The sequence below is a fragment of the Asterias amurensis genome, chromosome 4 (assembly GCF_032118995.1).
Source record: "Asterias amurensis chromosome 4, ASM3211899v1".
NCBI classification, from domain to species: Eukaryota; Metazoa; Echinodermata; class Asteroidea; order Forcipulatida; family Asteriidae; genus Asterias; species Asterias amurensis.
This window is the reverse complement of record NC_092651.1, coordinates 16288820-16316796: the sequence shown is the minus strand read 5'-3', so window position 1 is coordinate 16316796 and position 27977 is coordinate 16288820. Positions and strand designations below refer to the sequence as shown.

Genomic DNA, 27977 nt, shown 5'->3' with positions numbered 1-27977 from the left:
ATTACTTTGAGTAATTTCCAATAGTGTCCACTGCCTTTAATGGGAAGCCATCTTCTTGGTCTGATACATTAAAAGTGCAGACAACAATTATTGGACTGACGCAAGAAAACAACGGGTCAAAAATACAAATCTTAAGACAATTGAGCCAATAATTCGTTTGTAAACTACTTATAATTTTATTTCTGCTCCAATCTCAGGACTGAGCTAAGCTACTTATCATACAGCAGTAGAAAAAAACCTGACAAACTGCTCACAAACTACAATCGGACAACCATTTTATGCTAAGCTTTTAAAATTGTCATCCCAACTACGACCTGGCTGTGTTGACTTTCTCAGGAGAATTATTGTATCAACGAGTGATTCAGAGAGTTGAGAACACTTTAACTCAACATTCAGTAGATTATTATAAACTAATGGAAATATATAGATATTAAATTGCAGTCCAGTCATTTTCTAAAACTTTCTTTATTGAAATAAGGGAACTTCCTGTTGAAAAAAAGGAAGTGGTCTTCTCCCTTATCCCATATTCTGATAATGCCGGGGCTCAATTTCATAGAGCTGCTTATCGGCAGATTTTGTGCTTACTGCGCCATTTCCATTTCATAGCACTGCGTTACTCATCGTAATCACATGAAAAGGCATGCTAACCTACTGGTGCTTACTGCACGAAAATTCATGACAATGCAAATCCATGGTGGATTCACAAGATTGCCGCCTCATTTTCTCGCTAACCTGTGAAATACGCTTACACCTTAGCAAATTTTTCTGCTGCAGTAAGCACACAAATTTGCTTATCAAACAAGCAGCTCTATAAAAATTGGTCCAGGTGATTTGCAACGGGGAGTATTCTCAATGTTTCAATATTTCCCTTCTACTGCAACGGTTTGGCCGTTTGAGTTCCCATCCAGTCTTTACACACCTTACAATTTACACGAACAATGAAATCCTACTAAATTCTAATCTCTGTACACTTATTTGGCAGAACATTTTTGTTTCTTTAAGTCAGTTGTGATTCATATGAGTTGGAGTATGTGACTTTCCAACAGTCCAACAGGAAAAAAATATGCAAAACAATTCTTAACAATACAAATAATCCAGGTTTACTAGTTAACAAATCAGACTATCATAGCAGTCTTTCATACATTAAAGGCACCGGACACGTTTGGTAATTGTCAAAGACCAGTATTCTCACTAAGTGTATCCCAACATATGCATCAAATACCAAACCTGTGAAAATTTGGGCTTTACTGGTCATTGAAGTTGCGAGAAAATAATGAAAAAATAAACACCTGTGTTTCACAAATTTGTGTGCTTTCAGATGTCTGAGAAAGGCTTCAGGCCTGAAGTCTTTCTCAGATTCAAATATTTTAGTGAGAAAACCTCTTTCTCAAAAACTACATTATTACATAGGGGGTTGTTTCAACAGCTCTCTGTTTCTTGTCTAACAAATTAGTTTTTATGCTAATATATTTTTTTGAGTAATTACCAACTGTGTCCAGTGCCCTTTAGCGTTCCATGTAGTTTGAACACATCTTCTGTTGAATGATTTTGCTTTTGCTTTGCAGTGAGCATGAACATTTTTAGATGTATATTAATTTGTACAGTTTGAATAATAAGTTACATCCATGGAGGGCATAATGAGTTACACATCACTGACTTTACTGGAACACAGTTATTAACATTCAGGAAATAAAACAACCTGTAAAATACACTACATTTTGCCAACTTTATCTTAAAATAACAAGGTGTTATGACTTGAGAACAGTATGCCATCAAAATTTCAAAGAGGCATTTTGGATACTGGTTTTATAAAATGTTGAAAAGAACATGCAAAAATAAAGTTGGCTATTATCACTTACATTCATCTAAAAAATAAATTACGTTGTTTACCACTTAAGTCTATTAACCACCCTCCCCCCTTTCCAATCCCCTAAAAAAAAGGTTATTAATAAATAAAATGAAGAGAAACAAATGTTTATGTTTCTTTAGAAACAAAAGTCCTTTTTTTTTTTAAGGTTACTACAGGGTGTCAAAGGGCTCTGTAGGAAACAAACTTTGGCAGTTACACAATCCTTAATTCAACTGAAATCTTACTTAATACATGCAAGGCTATTTATGTCATTACTAACATGTATTTCAAGGGCACATGCAAGATTTACTTATGTCAGCAATTGAAAATAACGTCTCATTTTACAGTGGCAATTTTGACCTACATTACAATGTTTTAGATAACAATAAGTTTGTATAGGATTTAAAACAATTAAGGGTGAATATTTTAGTGAATCCAGGTGCTGGTTTCAATCACTGACTTACCATTATAAAAGATACATAGTATGAAATATATCTTATGTGGCCAAGAATTTATCCTAGAGGAACCAGCCGTCGATTTCACAAAACTCTTCCTAACAATAGGATTAATCGTATGACTTAGGACGAGTCCCAACCCTGCACTGTAGCATGCAGACCTTAAGATTAATCCTAAGTTAGGACGAGTTACTCATCCTAACTCCAGATAAGACGAGACCTAACTCTTTGTGAAATCGACAGCTGACAAGAACATGAAGTAAACGTAAGCAGTTCAAATACATGAAGATAAAGTTTGTAGGCCCGGGCGACTAGTGCAACTAGTGTCAAAGTCAGGACTTTTGATTGCTTAGTCAAGTCGTGACTACTGTTTTTCAAATACTCGGTTAATCCTGCCGCCCCGACTACAAATTTAGTCGCGACTACCTGCTTGGTGAACCAATTGTGTCGCTGCTAATTTACTTATGAAACACAATCAAACATCAGTGACACAATCCTTTCAGCGTTTGTTTTACTCTATTTGCGCCTGCAGCAAACATTTACTGCAATGCATCATGGCAATTCAAAATTAATCGCCTAGTGTCGAAGTAGCAACTTGTTGAGGCACAACTAGTCGAGTAGTAAATTATACTAGTCACCCAAGTCTACATTGCAGTCTTGAACACTTTAACACTCCCACTTACAAATGCTCATCTTGAAACCAATAATTATATGCAGATCTAAATTCCACAATCACTGATGAAACACATTCTTTTCATATAAATGATACTATTATTTCATTAAGAGAGTTGTGTGGTGCACTGCAGTGGTTCAATGGACAAGGGCAGATATGCATTTGTCCATTTTAAAAGAGTGTTGTTTCAAAGCAGTTGTAATAATGGGATACTTTTGGCGGTACTTTTTGACAACTCTCGCCAGTAGTGTCATGCTCAGACCTACATGCGCAGCACTGAGCATGTGCGCGCATGCTCACTCAAAGCATCTGCTGCCGCCAGCATCTCCAAAGTCTCCCATTGATGGCGCATTATAAATCATCTGGAATTTTGTTTAAAAAAACGACCCCTAGGGCATACTAGGAGAACGTGTTTAAATAGGAATTATCCAGTGACAGGTTTTCCCAATGGATCGATCCGGCCTGTCAATCAAACTGTGTGCGTTCACCCATTTTGACCAATCACAGCAATGATTGTGGTCGGACAAACTCGGTCATGCGTGCGCGTATATTTGGCACGCGCGGCAGAATCGTGCAGAATGTCATTGGGAGTGCTTGTACACGTATCTTGCTCACCTGCGCGGTGGGCGGAGCTTAGTGGAAAGCTGGAACGGTCCATATTACATGTAGATACATGTAGGTTGTGCATGTCTATCACAGGTATGAATATTATTGTAATTACTTATACCAAGGTCGGCAGCAAGTTACAAAAAATTGTGATTTCTTATCGTGAAAATATTTTTGTTAAGGAAAAAGTGAGAAACTTTTCTTGGCTAGTTTTAATTTTTTGAGTGTGTAGTGGCTTTCTACTCAAGCATGTGCTCTCGGTCTTTGTATCATTTGATTGACTTTGGTAAAGCTTTTGACAATTTACAATAACCAAAGCTGTCATCATCTAAAAACAATACTTCTTTGGTTTAAGCAGAAAAAATGTGTCTTGCCGTACGATTAAAAAATGGTCTGTACGATTATTGGCTTAAATTAGGTACGTGATTACATCGTAAATTCACTCAGGAAATATTCTATTACACATCAATTGTAGATGCAGTTACTCATTGTGGGAAAACGTACCTCACTAAAAGTTTTTTCCCATTATTTTCGGTTTGAGTTATGGTCAAGATATTGGTTTTTCTCCACATTCAAAATTTGCAAACTATATTTTGCATGCATAGAGAGCACACATTTTTTGTATTATTTACAGTTTGCAATGAATCTGTTATAGTAAGCTACTACCTGAAGTACAACCTTAACCCATCCCTCTTTGTATAATAGATACTGTACCAGACACCCTGTTCTCCATGGGAACTACAGGTGATCATGATACAGAGGAAATGGCATTATGTGGTGAACCCATCTGTGTTAGGACTTTATCCAGCCATTGTAACGGGCCATTCAAATGAATCTCAATCCAACATGGTGTGCTGGTTACATCCTGGCGGTGATACTCAGCTCCCCATCCCTTAACAAAGCTCATACGAATGGTACACATCTTAGTCAACTCGTAGACCGCTTCAAAGCCGTGGTTGACAGACTGGGAGAGAAGAGCGGCAAACTCTTGATTGTTGAAGATTTTCAGGCTGCATCCTGGCGGGATCTTGCAGACTGTGGTCGGATGGAATCCGTGGCGGTAATTGCAGTTACGACTCTGCACAAAGATGCTGCTGTCGCTCAGACATTCTGCATACACTTCACCACCCACATAGTACAGATGGACACCTGCAAGCCATATCAAAAAAATTGTCATAATAATTTGTCGAAACCGAGTTGATGAGATGCAACTTATGTGCATGTACTTGAGTGGTTTGTCACCAGTCATCCTGTAATCCTCACTCTTACTCAGATAGTATTTACAGAGGCTCCACTGGCTCCGTCTGATGTAGCAATTTCACAAGCATAACTAACAAAGAAACCACTTTTTATGTATTAAACACCCAAAAGCACAACTAGCACAAACAACAGGGTGGAGAAAAGAAAATGCTCCGTTTTCAATGTCGGAGGAACACCTCTAATGGGGAAAACCCATGCAATCGGATAAGGACTGAAAAATCCAATACCCATGCAAGGCTCTGATCTGAGGTGGGGTTTGAATGGGTTCCACAGAGGTGAAAGGCAGGGAAAGAAACCACTGAGCCAACCAGGGGTGCGTTCCACTCGTGCAAACATATCGCAACTGTTCGCGCAATCGTTTTGTATCTTTGGAACAATTGGTGCGCACTACGCAATGTCAATATGGCGGCGCCCTGAAATGAAGATGGCCTGCACCATACGTAGTATTTTTTCAAACTTTGTTTTTGCTGTATGTAGTCCTCTTCTGTACATCATTACATCAACTAATTAAGTTTAACTTGTTATTTCAAATCTTCATTATCAACCACCGATAAAACAGTGTAATTATGTTTGTGACAAAGAAATAATACCGTATGCTTGTCCGCCATATTAAAAACCACTCGCCAACACCTCAGAAAAATGTTCACGTAAAGTTGCCAACGTTTGCCAACGGTCGTGGCACACAACCCAAAATGATGTTTATTGTTAGCTGAAAGTATGTGTTCTCCTTGTTTTATTTCACAGTCGGGGATAAAAGTGTTTTATGGTATGATAAAAACATTATTAGGTTCAGATTAGGGTGTGATACACACTACGTCTAGTCTCAAAGTCTGTATCAGGCTCATTGACTAGATAAATTCCATATCACGCCCAACCTCACCTAATAACTTCGGATGGGATGTAAAGCCGATGGTCCTATGTGTTTTGTAACGCATGTAAAAGAACTCAGTGCACTTATCAAAAAGAGAAGGGGTGCACCCCGGTGTTCCTGGCTGTGGCTGCTGTATGCGCCGTAACACCTTGTAAACCATTATAAGGTGCTACATAATTGGGTCTCAGAATTCATCACTATCTTTCTGAAAGTTTGTATATACTCGGCACCTTGAGTACCTTGTTTTGGTAGATACGTGCGCTATATAAGACTTCGATATTATTATTATTAACCTCACCTAATAACTTAAAGTATATTAGTACTAGCAATCAAACACTACCTTTGCTTATGTGTCTCCTTGTGTTCTCAATGGTGGAATTCCTGTTGACATTGGACAACAAGCCAAGACAGAATCGATCTGTCTTACTGGAGGGGTCCGTGAAGCCATCTACAATTACACTGGTGCTAGAAGCATGGAAGGGCTCCCCTACACGGTTGTTGAGTTCATAGTATGCTACTGAGCACCAACACTGGGGCTCTGTGTATGTCACTGGCTGTACATCTGCAAGTGTAAAACAAATGGCTCTGTTAAATGTAGTCAAACGCAATGATTAACAATTTACATACATCTTGAGTCTTCTCAACATAAGCACAAGGGAAAAAAATCTCCTGCATCAAAGAAAAATCAGCCTCTAACAGGCATGTATGCTTCGCTTATGAAGGGCAAGGGCACTAGGGTAAAGGGCACTCTAAGAGGAAATTGTAAATTTCTACTGGAGCATTCCTGGGCACCAAGGCAATGACCTGGGGGCATAGAGGCAATCGCATTTGTTGCCTACGTAAAGTATCAGGCATGATCTTAGGAACAGGGTTGAGATTCTGGAAAATAAAATAAAAAAATGAATTTGTTGGAGGTGAACAAACATAAACTATTATATTTCCTTTAAATATTTGTTTACTCGCTGGCCGGATGAGTCAAACGATATTTTGGGTCGCATCCCTGAAGGAAACAAAGTTTACATGGCAATAAAATATTACATTATTTGTCAATAAAATAAAAGTGGTGTTGTCCTTTTTATTTCAAAATAATTTCACAGAAGTACATCTACCTACCAATTGTCCAGCTTTTTATTTAGCTCTTATTTCCACCCCTCAATTCAACATGTTGATATTACAGCAGAAAGAAATTCTGTTCCAATTCTGTCTGCTATTTAAGTTTCCATTTGAACCATTGAGTTACCTGATAAGTTGATGTTGATCTTTGAAGGCTGTGATGATGTTGTATCCATAGGTGTTCCATCATTAGTGTTTCCATCGTCAGAGGACATGTATGCTGGTGGTGGTGTATCAGCTGCAAAAAATAAAACAATATTTATTTTTGTACTTTATAGTATTATTTGATGACAATTAGGCCTGGGCGACGGGTGGAATTTACTACTCGACTAGTCGGGCCTTAAATGGCCGCAACTTTGACACTAGAATTAAAGGATGTGTCACTGATGTCTTATTGTGTTTCGTAAGTAAATTAGTTTGTTGTGAATAGTCGTGAGCGACACATTTGGTTGACCAAAAAGGTTGTCGCGACTATTTTTGTAGTTGTTGCAGCGGCACGATGAACCAAGTAGTTGAATAACGGTAGTCGCCGACGGTAGTAAACAATCAATAAGTCGTCAAGGCTTATTGACAATATCTGCAGATAATAACATCCTGCTGCAACACTAGAGGGCAGCAGACTCATCAAAGTGTTCAAAATAAAATCTCAAAAAGTTCCCTGACCCCAATTCGTCAACCTGTCAAAGATGGCAAGTCACTCATGGAACCCAAGACTGATGATCCATGTCTGAGATCTTTAGTGCTAGTGAAGTGTGTGTATATCAATCATTTATTCAATCATTCATGACATGATGGATCACTATGGACGACAGCAGTACATACAACAGCATTATTAAATCATCAATGTATCTGCCATATTGACTTCAAACTGGTCCCAGACAGGATTAGTCTCTGCCAGCCAGGCCATAAGACCAGATGTATAAATGCACAGATGACAGCATTATGGATTTGTGAATAACCCATCGAGTATTGTCTGAAAGTGATCGAGTACATAATAGCATCTCAGGTTTGGGTGCCCCCTCCCTAAGTTCAAACTGGAGACAAAAATCCTTTCATGTGCTGAAACCCAGCTAAAGTAACAGTGTGTTTGAATTGCGAAAGAAAAATCGTCTTAAAGTTTATAGTTCTTTGTTTAATTTAGGCTGGTAACATCAACATTCAACTAGAATGCTTAAGCAGTCTACTCAATTTCGTGCTACCCTTTTCGTTTTTGTGCTATCTTCGCCTGCAAAGGAAGACTTGAGGTACATTGTAGTTAATGTATCTTTCTTGATTGAGAAAATCCCACTATATTTATTTGTCATAATGCACAAACAAAGACCAAAATTTCCTTTTGAAGATAAATTGAGTTGTCCTAAAAATCAGTTGTTAGCAACACCTGCAGAATAAGCCATTTGCGTATTTATGTAAGAGACAGTGAACACCCATACACAATTCTGAATGGATGTGTTTTGCACAATGGTACCAGGGTTTGCTCATCTGGAAATTGCTATGCGAAGACTTCCCAGGGTTCGACCTTAACGCTGGTCCGCTGGCCAAATGCCAGTAGAAATCGCGGCGGACCAGCTGAAACACCTTGCCAATTGGTCCGGCTGACCAGTCAAAAATATCGGCAGCGGTACTACAGAACTATGACTATTATTTAAATATTTTTAGGCTCGAATAAAACATAAAAACATTCACTCAAGGTTTGGATAAAACGTAAAAAAATCACCCGAAGTGCCGCTGAACGCTGGCAAACTTCCCACGATAACACATACACATGTACACACAGCGCAAAATCCCATCATGCAACGCAAATGCTTGTAGTCTTTGTATTACATGTAGTTCACGTGTGCCAAAAAGTGTAAGAAACATTGATCGCTAGAGGGCGTTTCAGAATATTCGATAGCGTGAGAATAGACGCCCTCTATTGGTGAAAGTACGCGATAGCTTACAAAGCTAGCTTCAATCGCCTTGACAAAAGACCACAAAGCAAAACACATTCTGTCAGCAGCAGCATGGTCGTCGTCAACGGAGCAGATTTCCGTGTGGGGAAAAGAGTCTAGCATGTTTACGAAAAACGAGCGTGACGGTGAGGCTTCATTGAACAAAAATTACAAAGTAAGGATACTCTGGATGAGCAAAAAGGAGTGTTTAATTGGGATGGTTCTTCCGTCCTGATTTTGCTTAATTTTTTTGTTATTTGGGGCTTGTTTTTTTTTGCGGGCGATCGGTGGGCGATCTAGTTTTGCTCCATGGTTTTATTGGTCAAATATAATGCGCGGTTGCTTCGGGGTTTTTTTTGCGGGTTCAAATTTCAAGAAATACTTGGGTTCTCGAATGCAACACCTCCATGGTTTAACAAAGGCGCAGTTGTTTTTGCTGCTTTTAAATTAATTTTTTCTTCACAAAACAGACGCCGGCACCGACCATTCCGTACACATAATTAAAAAAATACCGTAAAACGCCTTATGCTTCTCCATGGATGTTGCAACTATTTTGATGTCTACTTTTTGTTGTTGTTTTTTTCTGGACGAAAGTGGGAAGATTTTGGGAACTTCGGTTATCGGTACGATGTATTGTGTTTATGAATACTTAATATTAAAAGTACAAACAGGCAATGTTTATACATGATAAAATAACTTAAGCGATCGCACGGTAACCCTCCCCACTGTAGATTTGAAGGCAATACATAAAAAGTTAATATTTTTAACAGTAGGTTTTTAAGTGTTTTTTTTTGTTAAGTAAAACAATAAAAACAAATTCATACAAATGTTCTTCGTACTTGAGAATACTTCGATGTCCAATGCTTACAATAAACCGTAGACTAAAAAATTACCTAAATAAAGATCATGTTAAATTTTCCAATTTGCTCTCACAAATAATTTGACCTGTTTTTAATTTAATTTTAATAAGATTATTGTTATTACTTTTTTTAAAGAAAAAATACTCTCAAATTAGAGAGCCCCCTTACGAACACAATAACTTGGTACACATAAATAAAGTATGGCTTCCAGTGCAGTTAAGTTGACGTTGCAATTCATGTTAAATTTTGAAATAGCGGCGATTAAAAATCGAGCAGTTGGTATACAACAGTATTTTTTTAGTTAAAAAAACATATAAAAAATTTGACGGACCAGTCAAAAACCTGGCGGACCAGTGAAAAATCAAGCCAACTGGTCCTGCTGGCCAGTTGAAAAAAAAGTTAAGGGCAACCCCTGCTTCCCCCAGACCATTTGACATAGCAACTGTCTCTATAGTCTGAGGAATTCAAATGTTATCGGCACATAGTGCCAAAGCAAGTCATTTTACATGTTTGATTACAGTCACCTTATTAAGTTTTTTCGTAGGTCCGGACATCCGACACAATGTAGCAATGTTGGACAAGATTTTTACAAGGAACCCTGGACACTCAAACAAAATGTCCTTTCACACAAGGTGCATTTTGTAAAATTTAACAACCAAGCTACAATTTAGCAAGGGACCCTTGCTAAATTGCTCTCGTGTGAAAGGGGCTAAAGCAAACACTATCTCACCAGGAACACCATACGGACTGCTAGGGCTAGAACTGGCGGGAGATAACTGAGGTCCTCCTGGTGAGCCTGGGTGATGAGGGGACAGTCCCTGGTTGCCTTGCTGAAAGCTCTGCGGGTAGGTGGCATTGTGAGGATAGGGTGGATCCGGAAGGCTGCGGTACGGCAACAAACTGTGGGATGGAACCGACTCACTGTGGCGTGGAACTAAGACCGGTGGAAGAACTGAAATGAGAAAAAAAAAAGGAGTAAAAGATCGGTGAATATTCTCAGATACAGTGATTCAATGTATCACCAGGATTCAAATTCTGAGCATTCAAAATGTTTATTACTAATACTCAAAAATCAAGATGAATGGGGAAATGTAAAATATAATTGGTTCAAGAAATATCACAAAATATTTGTCAGTTGATTATTGTATCATACAAATGGAACTGGGTCACTTGTCAGATTTTGACTGGCGATAATATATCATGTATCAAGACGGTATTAATGTTTTATCCTCAAGCACAATCTCTTACCTTAGACTAAAACAGTGTAAAATGGTTCTGTGGTTGAGACACTTCAAGCAAAACAAATTTTGAAATCCAATAACATACGATGACACCACATTTCAAATAAAGTGTTTGTACATTTTTGCGCAGAGAATCATTTTATTCATGAATCAAGTTGATATTCAGTCAAAATGGCATTGACCTTTTTGATTGGCGCAAAAATTCCTCTTTGGAATTTAAAAACCCATGTTTGATGATATCATGTTTCAAATTTCGCTCTGAAAGTGTAGAAAATAAAATGATATTAAAAAAAAAATTAATGTGAGGTTAACGACTTGCAAATGTTTCCTCACTTCCATGAGAACACTTTCTTTGAGACAATGAGTGTACCTCAAAAACTTAATTTGCCTTGGACCTCCTCTATAGACCATGTGAACTCTGTTTACAATAAGTGTGACCTTGTACATTCTTTGAGTATTCTGGCAGGCAAGATACTTCACCGGTCATATGGGAAAGTTGACATTTTGTGTCATAATTTCCACACAAATCCAAGAGTTATGAAAGTAAAAGCTGGACAAGTTTTGAGATGTGCCCCCTTTAACCATATTAAAAGTTGATAAGAATTAGACAGTGCAATCTCCATAAAAAATAAGATTTTATGTTATCTTCCATTGAGCTGTGTACAAATCGTGCCTTCATGAAGTCCAGGCTCCTGTAAACATGTGATGTCACAGGTCACATCGTCTATAAGATACTGATGAGTATGGACCTACAAGTTGCTGGTACAACATCAGACACTTCCTTACCTCAACAAAGAGCAATTAATTTAAGAGGGTTTGAGGCAACATACTTTATTCTAGTTTTATTACAGCTGAAGTTAAAGCAACTCTTGCTGAACTGTAACACCTTTTCAAGGTTTTGTTTGACAGAAAGTAAAGCACTATGGGCTCAATCATCAAATCACACAACATGGATTAATGAAGAAACTCAAGGACTACCACCAGATAATCTCAATCTCTTCAAATACAAATTGAATAGACACCAAGGTAGCTGCTAACACTGCAAACCCCCATCATTGGGAAATTTTATGGCTAAAATTATTGCCAAGAGTTCATGCACTGGGTAACAAAATGTGCCAAGGACTGGGGCATAAATTCCCAGGCATCAATTTATGACATTTGTGGGATGCTTGTATGGGTGAGAGACTCCATAATGTCTGTATTGAGCATTGCTATGACCCTCTGTGCATATAAACACTGAGCTGTTAAGATGTTTCCATTGATAACCCGATACAACCAAATCTATTTGCTGGAAATCTGATTAGCACACTACTACTGTACAAGTAACCTTTGGCATCAGAGAACACCCCCCCCCCCCCAATTTTCTTCAATTTCAAATTATATTGCACCATGTAGTTTTACACATTTAAAACTTAAAGACTACAGCATTTAGTCTTTGTCAAGTATCTACATAAATTCCTTGTTGTTGTCATAACAAAACTTTTTATAATCATTTAGTTCTTTTTTTACTTGATGTACCACTATTAACAGGTGACAATTTGTACATGGTTGAAGTCAATAAATACTGCACATTCCTCAACTTAAGAATAATTACATCTGTTTTTCTTTCCAGTAGGCCTGAATGTACCAGTGAAAGAAATCTGTGTGTGAGTGGTGGTGGCAAAAGGAGGGCAAATGTATTTGGAGGGGCATATGTCAATAAGAGAGGGCAGACAGTAACTATAAACTGGTGCCAAAATGGCTGCTAGTCTGAAATACGAGCCAGTATGAGTGCTTCTATAAAGTGACAGGGGTCAGATTGGGGTGTTTGCTAGGCGCTCTTAGCTTCGTAATCAACTGTTGGATTGTGCAATCCAATGGGTTGAGATGTTAAGAAATGTCTGGGACTTTGAGATGGAAGGGTCAGATAGTGGAAAGAACTTTCTGTTTGTTCACTGCATATGGAAATCAAGTTATTTCAGATCCCCTCTAATTGAAAAGGTGAAATAATGAAAAAAATTGTCAACCTGTTTGTTTACATCTTTTATACAATCTGTAAACATGAAAGGCAACAAATCTAGGTTGTGGTAGGAAGCGACTGTTTGTTCACTTCATTGAAATCAAGTTATTTCATTCCCTCTAATTGAAAAGGTGAAATAATTAACAATACGTCAATCTGTTTGATTACAACTTTGATTTAATCTGTAAACATGAACGGCAACAAATCTAGGTTGTGGAAAGAATTTACTGTTTTTTTCACTGCATATGGAAATCAAGTTTGTTGCGTTCCCTCTAATTAAAAAGAGGAAATAATGAAAAACATGTCAACCTGTCAGTTTACATTTTTCAACAACCTGTAAACACGAACGGGAAGCAAATCTAGGTTGTGGAAGAAATTTACTGGTTGTTCACTGCATATGGAAATCAAGTTTGTTGTGTTCCCTCTAATTGAAAAGGTAAAAATAACCACAACATAATAAAGCTTTCCATGATCAATGAACCATATGCCCATCTGTTTGTTTACAACTTTTATACAACCTGTTCACACGAAAGTCGACAAATCTAGGTTGCCAATTTCACGCTTGTTACTTTGTAAAGTGTCAAATGGCTGGCCTACACGTGTCATTTTTGGAAAATAACAAAGTAGACAATAACGCTACACAGTGGCAGGATTATTGGGGATCATTAAGCATCAATCCATGGGGATTAACTGTTCATGGACACTTTTGAAGTAAACGTTGATCATGTTCTGTAATTATTAACATAAATTTTGGCTTTTCCTGGAAATCAAAGTCGTAACAATCTGTTTGTATCAAAACATTCATTTTCAAACATAGACCATATTTGTTTTATGTGTTCAAATAAACATAACAATTTTAGATCAACGACTTTTTATAATTTCTTTGTTGCATTTACATAAATAAAACCACAATGTTGAAGGCTACATGTACTTCACACTTGCTGCTTATTACCTTTCATCATAAATTGGGCGATCAAGTGAACAAATAAAAACCACTTTTCACTTAAACGTATTCAAATTTATGTGACCTGAAACTAAATCCAAGGAGAGTTCTCAATGCAAAGAGAATTAGATACTTCTATCGTAGAACGGTAAGAAGCCGTACTGTACGTGTGTTGGCCAGGCAGCTTTTCATTGCTAAAATGGCATCTCCATCAGAGAAAAGGAATTTATAACTGGAACATTTGCAAGGGCATGAAAGCAATGACCAGGGGCATGGAGGCAATAAGTAATTATTGTCAAACCATAAACAGACAGCCTTAGTATTTAAAGAAAACGTAGTCTTTTAATAAAAGTATGGCAACTAAAACTGAGACAATAATCCTCAACCCTTATAGTCAGGTTATAATCTTAAAAATCCTAATGAAGTATTAAATAACAATGTTTTTCTGAATTAAAAAACTTGTGTTTATGAGTTTACAATGTTATCAAGATTTTGCATCTTGACAGTTTTGTGTATCATATCAACTTACATTACAATGTATACTTCGATAATGCAACCAGTAATGATATTTTCCGTGAAACCATTTAATTATTTTGACAAATTAGACAAATTTAGTTCCATTGGTTTCAGTGAACGATTTCTCTCGTATAGCAGAGCAAAATACTAAACAAAATGCTTTAATTGCTACTCAAAAACACAGGATCTGCTACTCAATATTGGCATTTAGTGTGACCCCAAAAATTGTAGTCTAAATTTCTTGCTAATAAAAAAATGTTGGACGAAATTATTCCCTGGGTTTAGATACGTCACCATTCTAATATCTGCCCTAAAACACGGCGTCTGTGAGCGTGATGGTGTGCGTTCTTGTGCTGTGCTGCGTACTTCATTGATGTACACATTGTTGGTGTACGCATTAACATACGGTTTGTACTTTCTTTTGTATAAATTGTATTTTTATTTTGCTTATACAGCGTCATGAGCGTCATGCCCGACGGACCTGTGCGCTCTATAAGAGGCCACTATTATTATTATTATTATTATTATTATTATTATTATTATTATTATAATAAAATATAATTTATTATTATTATATTATTATAACTACAAGATGGCGACTTTTATAGCACAAAAGGGGTTATTCAATATGGTCCATTGTGCATAATCTATTTTCTTCCTCTACAGTATAACGCTAGTACCAGGAGATACATCATGTGTACATCTTTGTTGGGGGGGGGGGGGGGCACAGAGCAGAGTAGTGTATGACTCATTGTGATTAGTGAAGAGAAAGAGGCTTGAAGCATTTAGTATAGATCCAATATGAGGTCACTGAGTGATACACATAACAGAATTCCAATACATACGTGTACGCTACATATCGCACCAGATTAAGTTTCTCTCTCTGCCCAGTGATCAATCTCAAGACCAGCATAGCTAATTTTGTTCACTTTGATCCAAGTCGTTATTTTTTTCAGTGTTTTTAATTTTGTTCGGATAATTTGTTTTAGCTGCATTGTGTTAAGAACCGTTTGAAATTTTTAGCAGACCCTAATTCTGAGACCAGTGGATTCATAAAAGTAATAAGCGTATTAAATATTGGCTACATGTAGAGGAATAAACAAAAATAAATTTAAAAGATGCACCATCACAAGTAGATTAAAACAAATTAAAGCACGTAATTAATTTGTTGGCAGTGAGGACCAGTTCTGCGCTGTTTGTGAGCAAGTACAGAATACCGAGTCAACCAATCAGACAGTTATTTCAAAAATGTTTCACGTGTATACATACAATTATTAAAATAATTTGTTTTTTAAAAAACAATTTTCTCAATTTTTTTTATTTAGTTTTAAAAAGCTACTGAAATTAGGTTTGGTTGCTCTCATGCTAGCTGGTAGTTGCCACGATAAAACTCAGGTTAATTTTGACCCATTGCAAATGTTTAAATGTTTTCATTAAACTTAACAACATTTAAAATGTTTCGTTGACAACTACTTTGCAAACAAGCCAAACAAACATTTCAATAACAAATCTGCAGCTTTTGTATCTACACATAAGATCAAGTGTGACTTGCTTTCCTGCCCTTCCTAAAACATGCATTCTGTTGTCATTATATCTATAATCCCAAGTATTTATTTTGTGCTTCCAAAAGGTCATTGGTGATTTCCTTTTACATGTATCTTCTTTCCTTAGGAGAGTGTCTGCTGTACTAGGAATGTAAATGAGGCCAATAGATCCCCGTTTGTTAGATGTTTTCCTGACTTATAAGGAAATCCATGTCCTGTCCCACAATTGACAGACAGGAGCCTCCTCCCTAAGGAGCAAAGCACTTTGTAACCGGATGTGTCTTGTAAACCTTGTACAAATTGACTTGACTTTTAATATGGCATCCCATGCATAATGTTTTAGCTTGACAAAACGGAACATTCCTGACTAATTGAAACTTGTAACAAATATAAATTCTTTAAAACAGTTCACTACATATGAAGGCCTATAAGTTTTTTGCTATTATTAAGTTGTAGTTGTTCTTGTTTTTTAGGAAGGGAAACAAAAAAGATGAGTTGTAATGTATGTATCTTTTCATTGATAATATTTCAAACTGGCTGCTGATTCCCCTCCCCCCCCCCCCCCAACAAAAACAGAACACCCCAACATTAACACTATGTATGGCCAGACTGTGTATGACGTTAATTAGGCCTACATTTAATTGTATTTGCATGTAGTGATGATTCACAGCTTCAGTACACTGCATAAATGCTAGGTGTACTTTGGTGTACTTTACTGCACTATACTTGTACCCAGAGGCTTGTGGTTTATGTAAAGAAGTACAAACCAGTTTAGAAATGAAAATAATTCATCTCTGATAATACATGTTTTTTTTAAAACACCCACGCAATGTTGTGCGCTAATCACTGCTGTCTGGTGTCTGATGTTTTGACAGCTTAATAAGTTCAACCCCAACCAAACACCTGTCAACAATACAACAATAAACCCTACATACAATGCTCTTATGCTACTGTGGAGACAATGACTCACTTCCTGCTTGACAATTCAACGTTGAAGTTCAATACAAAGCCCCTCCTCCCACTACTCTACATGCAGCTAGTAGTAGTAGTAGTAAAAAACACAGCCAGAACACCAAGTCAACCTCCAACCTTTCTCTATGCTCCAACTCACTCCACCATCGTATACTTCCAAGAAATAGGAGGGTTCTTTATTGCTTAATGTCACTAGCATTAAACAGCTGTTCATATTCTTCATGTTGTCATTTTTGCATAGAGGTACATGTTCATGACCAGTCACACTGCAGTCTATAATGCTATGCATTGTTTTATTTTGTTTTTATCATGTTGAACATTAACATTGTAATAATACTTTGAAAAATTACAATAGCTTGTTTGTTAAATTTACTAAAACATCCTTCATTAATCTCAACAGAATTTCATCAACTGAACAGCCTATTGAAATGTGCGAAACAATTGTGTCTGACCTTGTTCGCACAGCAATGAACTGACATTCAACCTTGGTTCCAAGAAACAGCTAGCCACCTAATGAGCAACCTATGGATCCATTCTTGCATTTCAAGGTTGCACAATGGTCACTGGTTTTCTAAGGGGATTTAAAGAGGTAAACCACCTCGCTATTATTCCCAAATATTATTTTTACAATCTGTCATCGCAAATTTTGATAACAAATATTAATTAACTAATAGGGGCCTGTATAAACTTACTTGAACAAGGTAATAGTTGGTACACATTTGCACAAATGTGTTATCTGTTCGGAACTTCAGCACAATGCTTTCCATCAATCGTTCAAAGGTTTTTATGCTTCAAACTTTTATAGGTTGCATTGATGAATTAAATAAAATCTTTATAAGTGATTTTACAAAATCTATGCAGTAAAAATAATATCTCCAACGATAATGTTTTAGGAGAAATATCAATTGCATTTTTAGTGTCCTACTGCGCAGTACTGCATCAACAATCATTGACATTCTTTTACAAGCATACGTCATTAAAGGTTCACTAAGTTTAAATAATACTTGTTGTTCACACTACATGGGTTCATTGATTCACAATACCACGACCTGCTTATCATTTACTCCAGGTACATGGACATGTTTTGATTGCTGAGGGCAACCTGACCCCCTAAAGAGCTGTTTTGAAGACAACTAACAAAAACAGGCAGAGTGTTACGAGTATTATTGTTGAATCTACAAACATTGTATACAAATTTATTAATTCTCACTGATTGGTGATTTTCAGTACTCGATTACTTTCAAGCAGATAATCACCTTTTCCCATCAATTGTCACGATGCCTTTCGTGACACAGGGTCCTAATTGTAATTTGAAAAGTATTTTATTATTCAGGCAACTGTCAGCACCCAGCTGCCTAAATTTTCACTTAGCTATCTATTTATAAATGTTCCTCCCATACAGGTATGTAGCTAGTAGCTAGTAGCTACATGTAGCTACATATGAAATTAAGACAGCCTGCACTTAAAGACCTACACTAAAGTTCACCTGCAATCTGTTCAAAAGTGCCTGCTTTATTACAAATGCCATTTCCGATTCACATTCAGATAAAAACATACAAGAGACTATGCCAAGTCTTGTATACAACTCAGTTTTTAACTCTGTTATTCGCTGCGAATTCGCAAGAGAATCGAGCAGAAGTCAACTGCTGCAAATTATTTGTTGCAAATTTGTGACGTCAACATTCTAAAGCATTCACAGGAAGTATGAACCAGGCTTTAAGAGGCCTTGATCTTAACCACAGCCATTGGCTACGATGCCCTGCAGAGTTGGCCATAATGCCCCTTCAAAAAATGCCAGCATCAGGATAAAAAAAAAATTAGTTGCCTGGTCACCAAATGTGAGTAAAAATGTAGGATTATTTCACAGTGTAAAAATATTTTTAGCGGGCGATTGGTCAAAGTCAAAATGTTGTGATGGGAAATGAAATGTTTTGATCACATCACATCAATTGTCAAACAAATATGGTTTGTGTGTTTTAAGTATGGTTTCTGGGGCTATAAAAGGTTAATAATTTTCGACTCAGTGCCCCGTGAGTTAGCCTTGGTGCCACCTGGAATTCTGAAGAAGTCAACGGCAACACTGCCAACCCCGTTTTTCCTTTTAAGGTCAAGGCCTGATTACGACAACTTGTTTTTAAAGGGTCTATGTACTTTTTCCTAACACAAAACAATGTCCACATATTTAAACTAAACTTACACAGTTTGAAGATGATGATAGTAGAAAGCTTCCATTGAAATTTTACTTACTGAGGTGCTGTAGTTTTGAGAAATGAGTACTTAAAACAAATAATTTTTTTCTCAGTTTTAGCATGTAAAAATGTATTAACCAGTTATGCTATGGTTTTGGTATAATATCATAACTGGTTAATGGGATTTTACATGCTAAAATAATTTTCGTCTTCCTAAGACGAAAATTATTTTGTGACTTGTTTTACTCATTTCTTAAAAACTACACAACCTCAGTTAGTAATATTTGAAGGGAAGCTTTCCACTATCATTATCTTCAAACCCTGCAAGTTTAATGTAAATCTGTGGACACTTTTAAAAAGGACCCGAATCCTTTACAGCCGCCATATAGCTCAGGCTTAGTGTACAGTTTGTACACGTGTTCTACACATTAGCCCAAGTCATGCAGCTACTTAATATAGTGTACAATTTTAAACTACAGACTGAATTGAAACAATGTATGTACGGTACCTGGACTCTCTACTCTCTTGTAGTGGTATGGATTGATGCAGACTTCTTTCTGTTTCTTGCCGAATGCATATTCGCAGACATCCAACGCTTTCAGCTCGTGGTGACTTTGGAGGTCCGGCCACCGCCAAACACGACAATAAATAACATGAGGGAGCCCTTTCCTGTGCGAGACTTGTAACCTGCCATCCAGAGACCGAGGTATTGTGACACATTTGCTGACTTCTCCAGGACGAGATAGTGCCTTTTCCAAGTCCTCCATAGCACCCTTCTTTTTCTTGAGCTTTTTGACCAAGGAGTCAACAGCTTTCTCTGCCCATTTTTCCTCCTCGTCGCCCTGTTTCCATCCCAGGAGTCTTTTCACCACTGGGCTGGTAAAGGAGAAGAGACTGGCCATGGACATTGTGCTTAATTGTCTGCACTATTACCCAAATTAATCAAAGTCTACACACAGCCCTTAGTGGAAGCTCCTTTAGAACGGCTGGAAACTGTATCTGTTGAATACTGTAATAGAACAAAAACAGCAGTTTTAATTAACTATTGATCAGCAAATTATGTTATCACACCATTTTTTTGTACACACTTGATCAACTTACCTTTAAAACCTAAAAATGACAAAACTTTATTCATGCATACTATTCAGCCATTGTACTTTCTTTGGTATTTTAAAAGGTCTATGTTCTTTGGATTGGAAAAATCAAACATACAAGCTGTTCACTGAAAAATGCAAGGCAATATTCCTTCGAAAAGGATGACATCAGCATTTATAGTGAGTAAGCTCGTCTTATGTTAAGAAGCGATGACAAACCCATTCAATCCCATGAATACTTCACCCTTGTTAAATACAATCCCAACAGAGTTGACTACAAATCTAGCCTGGTTTAAGTAATTTGAGGTAGTTCCGTAACGGTCCCTAGGATAGCAACAAAATTGTTATGGTTTCCTGTCTAGTAATCCTTGGTACTTAACCAAGTATGGGCGTTACACAAGTCATTGTAATCCTTACATGTCTTCCTCTAAGTCATTAACACCTCATAATCATGTCAATCACGATTATTATTACAAACAAAACTTGTCCCAAAGCGTTTTGAATATTAGTCGCAGCTTATGAACTGATTTTCATGCCACCAAAAAGCTCCGCGGCTTGTATTTGCATCTTGCAATCGTGGAGATGTTGTAGAACAAATCGGGAGATATTTAGAATTACATTCAATACAATAGGAAAAAGTCTTTGACCATCACTGTCGAGATCATCTCAACTAAAGACACATGTAATAGCCTCAACATATGGTGCCAACCTTTCTCTGGACTCCCTCCAACTCTTTGAAAAACCTTGGACATTGAAAGATTTTTCACTATTAAAACACATCTTTCCAGCGTCTTAAATCTTGCCCACTAGCTTCACTTGCTAAAATTTGTAATTTGAAGAAAAACACAAAAATTGTCTTGTTTCTTACGCAATTTTAAAACAGAGAATCTGTGGCAAGCGTTTGGGTTTACGCTAACTAGTCGAGATGTAAAACAAACTATCTCAGTTAACGTAATATATTGTTTTTACTAAAGTTGCTGCTTGTGACATTGTTTTTTTTTTCATAATCAACTTGAAAGAGTGCATGGTGTGTACAGATGGTACATATTTGAAACTGATTCTATACTATCATTCACAATGAAATATACACCACTTTTACTTCGATGGAAAAGTGGCCGAAAGCCAGGCTTATCATGGGCAAAATGTGGGAGGATCTCCATGGGCCTGTTTTGGTCAAGGTGGGATCTCCTGGGTCTGTAAGCTGCGTTCTCTCCCCACACTTAGTTTTAATGTGTTCAAAATAAGCGAGTCGAGTAACTGAAAACAATAAGCAGGGCAAAGTCGTAGTGGGAAGGGGTTAGGCCATCATAGGAGCAACATGACTATAGCATCGTGGTGAAATCTCTGCTTTCGTTAAAAAAAAAACGTAGCACAGTTGGCACTCATTTCGAAGTACAGTAGAAACAACTTGGGCAGCATTGGACGGTCTAGGTGTGATCGTAGTGGCAGCGAGCGAGTCAGCAACACTCAGCGCAACTCTCAGCGCATAAAACGATGATGGTTCAATGAATTTTTGAATCACAAATCTCTCTTCTCCTTTTTTTTTATCTCACCAAAATTAGGCTATATGTGTCCTTTGATATCTCACTGTCCGAGGGGGCGACCAGAGAATCTACTCCGCAATCTCAAAAAATTGTTAAAAATGATACATTCTTACCGTACTTTCGGAGTCCCCATCGACTGAACGAGTTACTGCTCTGCCAACAATTTGCAGACACCTCATTATAATTTTGCGAGAGTAGGTCACGAGAGGGCGGATACGATCCGTGCTTTGTGTACAAAACATATGTGACCCGCTCGATCAAATTGAAAAATGTCGAGTAAATTTCATTTTTGCGTTTATCATAGTAATCCAAACAAGCAAATCTTCGTTTTACGCGAGAGAGATATAAACCTATGAGGTTAAGGGAGACGATAGCCGCCCGAAACCGAAATAGTTCTAGAAGTAACAAAACACGATCCTTTTAAAAATGAATAGTGAAATAGGGAAAAGGGTGATGGACTGGTGAAATGACAAGCCAACTGGTTCTACTGGCCAGTCACTAAAAAGATAAGTGCAACCCTGGTGTGTGTACAGTGAGGTGTGGGGTTTGTAGATGATCGTATCTATATGTCACTGCTTTCGTTAGTTGCAATAACGTAACCCTCCTCCCCACGGCCGCCAGGCCAGAGGGTTACGAGATTCTTTCGAGCGGCAAATGACAATCTGGTCCGACACGTGTAATTTCGACAGCTAGTCACCAGATTTGCCCCATTTATACCACTTTCAAAAATCATGACACAAATTCTAAGGGCACGAACTTAATCCTCAATGTCTAATGAACACTCAAACACCACTGTCAATGGCATCGAGAAAATGTTTTTAAAGAATAAGGACAAAAACTTACAAGATCCCGGAGCGAATTCCCAGGTTTATATTTTGAACCTCTTGCATCGCATTGCAAACGCTTTATTTTATGGTTGGACTAAACCATTCTGTAAAAGGGGTGTTACAAGGCAGTGCGTGCGCGCTGTCCGTACATTGCCCACCGTTCACTCATTATTATAGCGCGCACGCACTGCAGCACTGCCTTGCAACACCCCTTTCACAGAATGGTTAAGTCCAAACGGGAAAAAAAAAGCGTTTGCAAAGCGATGCGAGAGGTTCAAAATATAAACCTGGGAATTCGCTCCGGGATCTGGTAAGTTTTTGTCCTTTTTCTTCAAAACATTTTCTCAATTGTGTTTTGAGTGTTCATTAGACATTGAGGATTAAGTTCATGCCCTTAGAATTTGTGTCATGATTTTTGAAAGTAGTAAAATTGGGGCAAATCTGGTGACTAGCTGTCGAAAATATACCTGTTGGACCAGACTGTCATTTGCCGCTCGAAAGAATCTCGGGATAACTTTCCGTATGGCGCCACCACTTTTTCACGCATTTTTACAAAAAGGGATATCTCATTGAGGTAAATTAGATACTATATTATTTCATATCGAATGAAAAAGTGGTGGCGCCATACGAAAACTTTTCCGAATCTCGTAATCCTCCGGCCTGGCTGCCGTCGGCGTCGGGAGGAGGGTTACGTTATCGCAACTATGCTTTCATGCCAAAGACCAGGTCATTCCTGACGTGTTATATTGGAGACTGCCGTGTCCTAATAGAGGACCTCGACCACTAAACTACATTGGCATGATCGGGAGAGATACGGAGGCTGAAATCGTGGATCTTCCAAACATGATGAGGGATAAACACCTCTGGCGTGACATTGTGCATGGAATCTTTGTTGCGTCTGCTAAATGATGATGATGTATCTATGACATATCTATGTATTTGGTGATCCATGCATTTCTACCACCAGAAATATTGATGCTGATTGCTCTCACAATGGAGGTAGAAATCTACATCAATTCTCTCTCATTATTCACTCGCCGCTCACTGAACAATTTCAGTCAATGACCAAGACATGAAATCAATGCATGTGTTTATTGCTGACATGAGCTACATGAATGTACAGCTGTATTCATTCTATTCTAAGGACACACAGTGCTTCAAGAAATACCTGGAAATCGTATCATTAATTGCAACGATGACAGAAGAAAGTGTTCCTTCTTTAGGGGTTAGATACAAATTCAACATCACGGCAGCCATATTTTAACCGAACCTACACTAACTAAGGTAAAACTGTACGACGACTTCACTTACCCACAACAAAATAGAAACCACAAGAATTTATTTGATAATAAATCAAAAGGAGCTATACTCACCACGTACATCTGAAAACTTAAACAACGATATTCTAGTGGAGTCTTCGGTTCATGTATACAATTTGTAGTTTGGTTTAAACTAAAAACCTTGGAATATCTAGGGATTGTTCGGCATTCGAATGTGTGCTAAGCCCGTCGGACTGTGACTCATGCATGCAAAATACACATACCTCGCAAACCCAGCGGTGAAAATGTACACAGACGATGCACTCGGCATTCACATAGCATGCATGCAGTGTGCATTCAATGCTGTGTGATGTGAACAGTAATTTTGGCGACATGAAGACTGCCACTGTTAGCGTAATTAATCCTCAACTTATCTCTCCGCGCTCTACTTTTCACATTATTCTCTATCAGAATAAAAAAAACTTACACTAAATTAATGTTCATGAGTAATTGGATTATATTTCTGAGTAAATCAGGGGGAAACAAAAACTTACAATCTAGTTGATACGTAGAATAAGAACATGAATGTTGCCCTATTTCCTGAACCTTTGCTCTAGGACGGTGATCCGTCTGTCAGCTAGACTGGTGACGTCACTGTTACTGGCGACAGCAAGACGACAGTGTCGTGGCAGACGCCACCTCGCGTCCAAAACATACAAGGTGAATTGAACAAAAATAAAGTACAGATGGGAGAATTTTTGTTCAAGAATCAATAACTTAAAACACCAACCATTACGACCAACGCCCTCCTCTGTATTAATATGACATTACGTAAATCGAAATATTGATTGCAACTCGGCATAATTAAACTTTTGAACTGTTTAACAGTACCAAATAATTGTGAAAGTATTTAATTAATTAACTTGGATGTTTGGAGGTTGCTCGCTAGTATCCTACACTCGTAATATTTATTCACTTTAGTGCATTTGCATGGTATATAAAACCATAGTCAAACCTCCTTTCTCACATTTTTACTGAAACCCTAAAGGAAAGTTAATGAGAGCCGAGGTTCACAGTGAATCAAATAAATTCATGTCACATATTTTTGTTACGTGGCTCATCAGATGACCACTACAGGTGCTATAATGGGTTTATTCCATATTATAAAGGTCACATAAGTGACTATGGGTTTGCTATTAGTCTTTGACATGTTCAACAAAAGTGTAATAATCAAACATTTTGAATGAAAAAAAAGTAATATATAATGATGTTTTGAACAAACAAATAAATTGTATACAATGATAATAAGGGTATAATCATAGGAGTCCAAAAGATCTAGTGCTCAAGGAGGAAGCTTCGTAAGATTTAAACGGTAGAACTCATGAAAATAGTCTCTGTGGTGATTGTTTACTAGGCTAGGCCGTACTCCTAGAACTAAGAGTAGGTAGGGCTCTAGTCGCCACTAATTTTATTTTAAAAAATTGTGTATTTTCACAAAGTGGTGACCTATTTAAGTTCAGTTTCGTCACAAAGTGGACAATTCCCAAGTGCAATATTTTCCAGGCAAGTCATACTGTACCCCCCCTAAAGAAGTAAAAGTGTTCCGTATTGTTTACAGTTCCATTTTTATAAGTGACAAGATGCCTAGCCCTAAAAATGGCACAAATTGCTCAATATTCAGTGTAGCCTGCAACATTATGCTCATTTAGGGGGCAATATAGTTTGCTGGTATTAAAATTATTACAAAATTAAAAATACCAACACATCCCTTCACAGTAATTAGAAAGTTTGAGCCTGTTCTCTGTTCATGTTCTTAAACAAAATATAATTCTCCAAATGAATGTTTTAGTGTCATATCAGTTTAACTTTACAGCGCCTTATTTCATAAAGCCTAATAACATTGTGTGGGATGGGGAAAAAATCGATAAATACTGCTTGGCAAACTCTTTGCTAAGCGAGAAATTAGTGGGGTATACCAGTCGCAGCAATGGTCACTGTGATTTTGGCTGGTTAGCTTGTTTGGCTAAGCAAGATTATTTTGTGCTAAAGCATTTCATGGAATGATATTTCTTGATCTTGGTAGTTTACTGCACAAATCGCCTAAGATGACTTTGTGTCTGTTGACGTGCAGTCCCACCACATGCATCGCTAAATTTTGCACTTTTCTAGCATGATCTTAAACGCATGGGACATCTGGGGCAATTTTTTGCTTCTGGTGGTAGTTCGTTCCATTAGGGGAAGGTGCGTGGGCAGAGAGATTGTCTGTAGCAGCCCTTGTTTGTTTGGAGGATTAGAAAATTTAGTTCATGAGATGTGAGTGTGTGAGTTTATAAGTTGATGTAGTTTAACTTGCAGTTGACTGATGTTGTTTGGAGTGAGACCATGAACTTCATTGAAGATTGTAACTAGTCGACATTTATTTATGTGGAAGTCTTTCACCATTACCTTCTGTAAACTGTTTATAGGTTATTTGTAAATCTGTGAATTTTTTTCTTCTGTTCCGATGGTGTCCGATGGTATAAATACACGACAACAAAAGAAAGCACGGCTACACACAACAAACTCTTGATGACATTTATTTTATTTTTATGTCTTTAATAAATTGTAATCATGAATTTTCTTCCCTTGAAAAAATAAAAATACCCAGGGTCGGCCGTCTTTTTAGGGTAGGTCGGGTTACGCCAACATAACGTTTTTTTATGCCGAAGATTGAGGCAGTATGATAAAGGTCTAGTGGCCGAATAGATGACTGGACTTTTCAGGTGGGAGGGGGAGGGGCATATGGGGACATTGCTCTAATTGGCAGGGGGTTGGATTTGCCAGTTTAAAATCCTAAAGTTACATCGAGTTATCACACATGATTGTGCAACTCTCCCCAATCGAGCATGGAGAATATTAACTACACTCAGTAAGCCTATATTAGACTTCTTGAATCGGAGCGCATTCATTCTTCGCCACACTAGGGGAAAGACGTCGGAAGCGTTCAAAGAGAAACTTCCCCTAATCCGGGACAACATGAGCCCAAAGCGTAAAACGGATCCAGGAACGATCGGTCAATCACTCCGACTAACATCGCAAGAGGGCGCAAAACCACGGTGGCCAGTAGGGATAGACTGGGCCCTACAGTCTACCCGCAACCCATAATAAGCTTAGCTTGGGTTTTATCTGCAGGGGTTGGTGTGGTTTTTCATGCGTGACCTCGGTTTATAATTATTCCAAAGGGCTTCTGAAATTCAGTCTTTTTTTGGCCTTATCTGAAAAGTATTGACAGAAATAATGGAGCAGAACATTGAAGTGAAGAGCATATCTATCGTTTTGTATGAAAAAATCGGTGCAACTCAAATTTTAAAAAGAGAATTTTGTACGTAAAAAATGGCTTCAAAAAGAAAGAAAACAAGTCACAAAAACACGGCAAATTTTCCCGTTATGAATGTCGGCAACAGTCCCCAATTTGTATATATGGATAGATTATTTCATATTCTTCCCGGAAATGTTAAAAGCGAGACCGGGTCGTAGCTATAGTCCAGTCAGGATACAGCGATTTCCACCGGTAGTCCAAAACTCCCACTACGAAAAACAATCAACCATTAAACCTCACGGTTTTCTTGCACGATGATTGGCTGACGATGACATCATCCATTGATATGACAGCTTGCTGTTTTTCGTGGGTATGGTGCCCTGACCACCCAGCCAGCGTAACTCAATAAAAGAGCCTGTCTACTATGAGCTGAATGAGGGTCAGCTCATATCGGGACAAGGGAAGCTATATCGAACACACCCACTGAAATCAATATGGGCTGGGGAGGAGGATTCAACAATCCGAAAAAGTCTCTCAACCTAGATCTCTAGATCTCTATTTAAATTTTGAGACAAAGGCCCTGCCGTTTCTTCCTTTTAAATTCTTGGCGATTAATTTTTTAACCGTTGCATTTGAGCTAAGCCATCCATCTAAAATTACCCCCCCCCCCCGAAGTTTGCAAGACTCATACTTGGAAAAGGACCCACGCTTCTGAGAGCGAAATATAACAATTTTTGAGAACAAGAGCACTAGATTTCAAGTTCGAGAGATCGTGGTTATTTTATCAGCATCAGCCACGCAAAACTCTCCCCAAATTAGTTATTAGCTATAATATCAGACGCCACCTCGCAGTAGGCTAATGACGGAGAAATCCGAAAGAGGGCGCTATGTAGTCGACATTCAACGACATATTAACGGCTTGTCCACAAGTCTAGC

The 27977-nt window shown here is 37.9% G+C and overlaps 2 protein-coding genes across 4 annotated transcripts in view; one reads left to right on the top strand and one right to left on the bottom strand.

Annotated features, from left to right (window-relative positions):
- Window positions 1-152: 152 nt before the first annotated feature.
- Window positions 153-24125, bottom strand: LOC139935738 (mothers against decapentaplegic homolog 5-like). Of its 3 annotated transcripts, none has more exons than XM_071930290.1 (6): window positions 23858-24125; window positions 19528-20028; window positions 10346-10567; window positions 6955-7065; window positions 6055-6276; window positions 153-4732 (listed from the first exon to the last, which is right to left on the bottom strand). In XM_071930290.1, exons 2-6 carry the CDS (start codon window positions 19925-19927, stop codon window positions 4332-4334), a joined length of 1356 nt encoding a protein of 451 aa, XP_071786391.1. In that variant the 5' UTR covers window positions 19928-20028; window positions 23858-24125; the 3' UTR covers window positions 153-4331. The 3 variants fall into 3 exon arrangements, with proteins under 3 accessions (XP_071786391.1, XP_071786392.1, XP_071786393.1); XM_071930291.1 differs by having other exon boundaries at window positions 23865-24125; XM_071930292.1 differs by having other exon boundaries at window positions 24028-24125.
- Window positions 22407-27977, top strand: part of LOC139935739 (uncharacterized) — a 35837-nt gene continuing 30266 nt past the window's right edge. The window contains exon 1 of the mRNA XM_071930295.1: window positions 22407-22417. The gene's annotated coding sequence lies outside the window, so the exon portion shown is untranslated. The remainder of the gene's footprint in view (window positions 22418-27977) is intronic.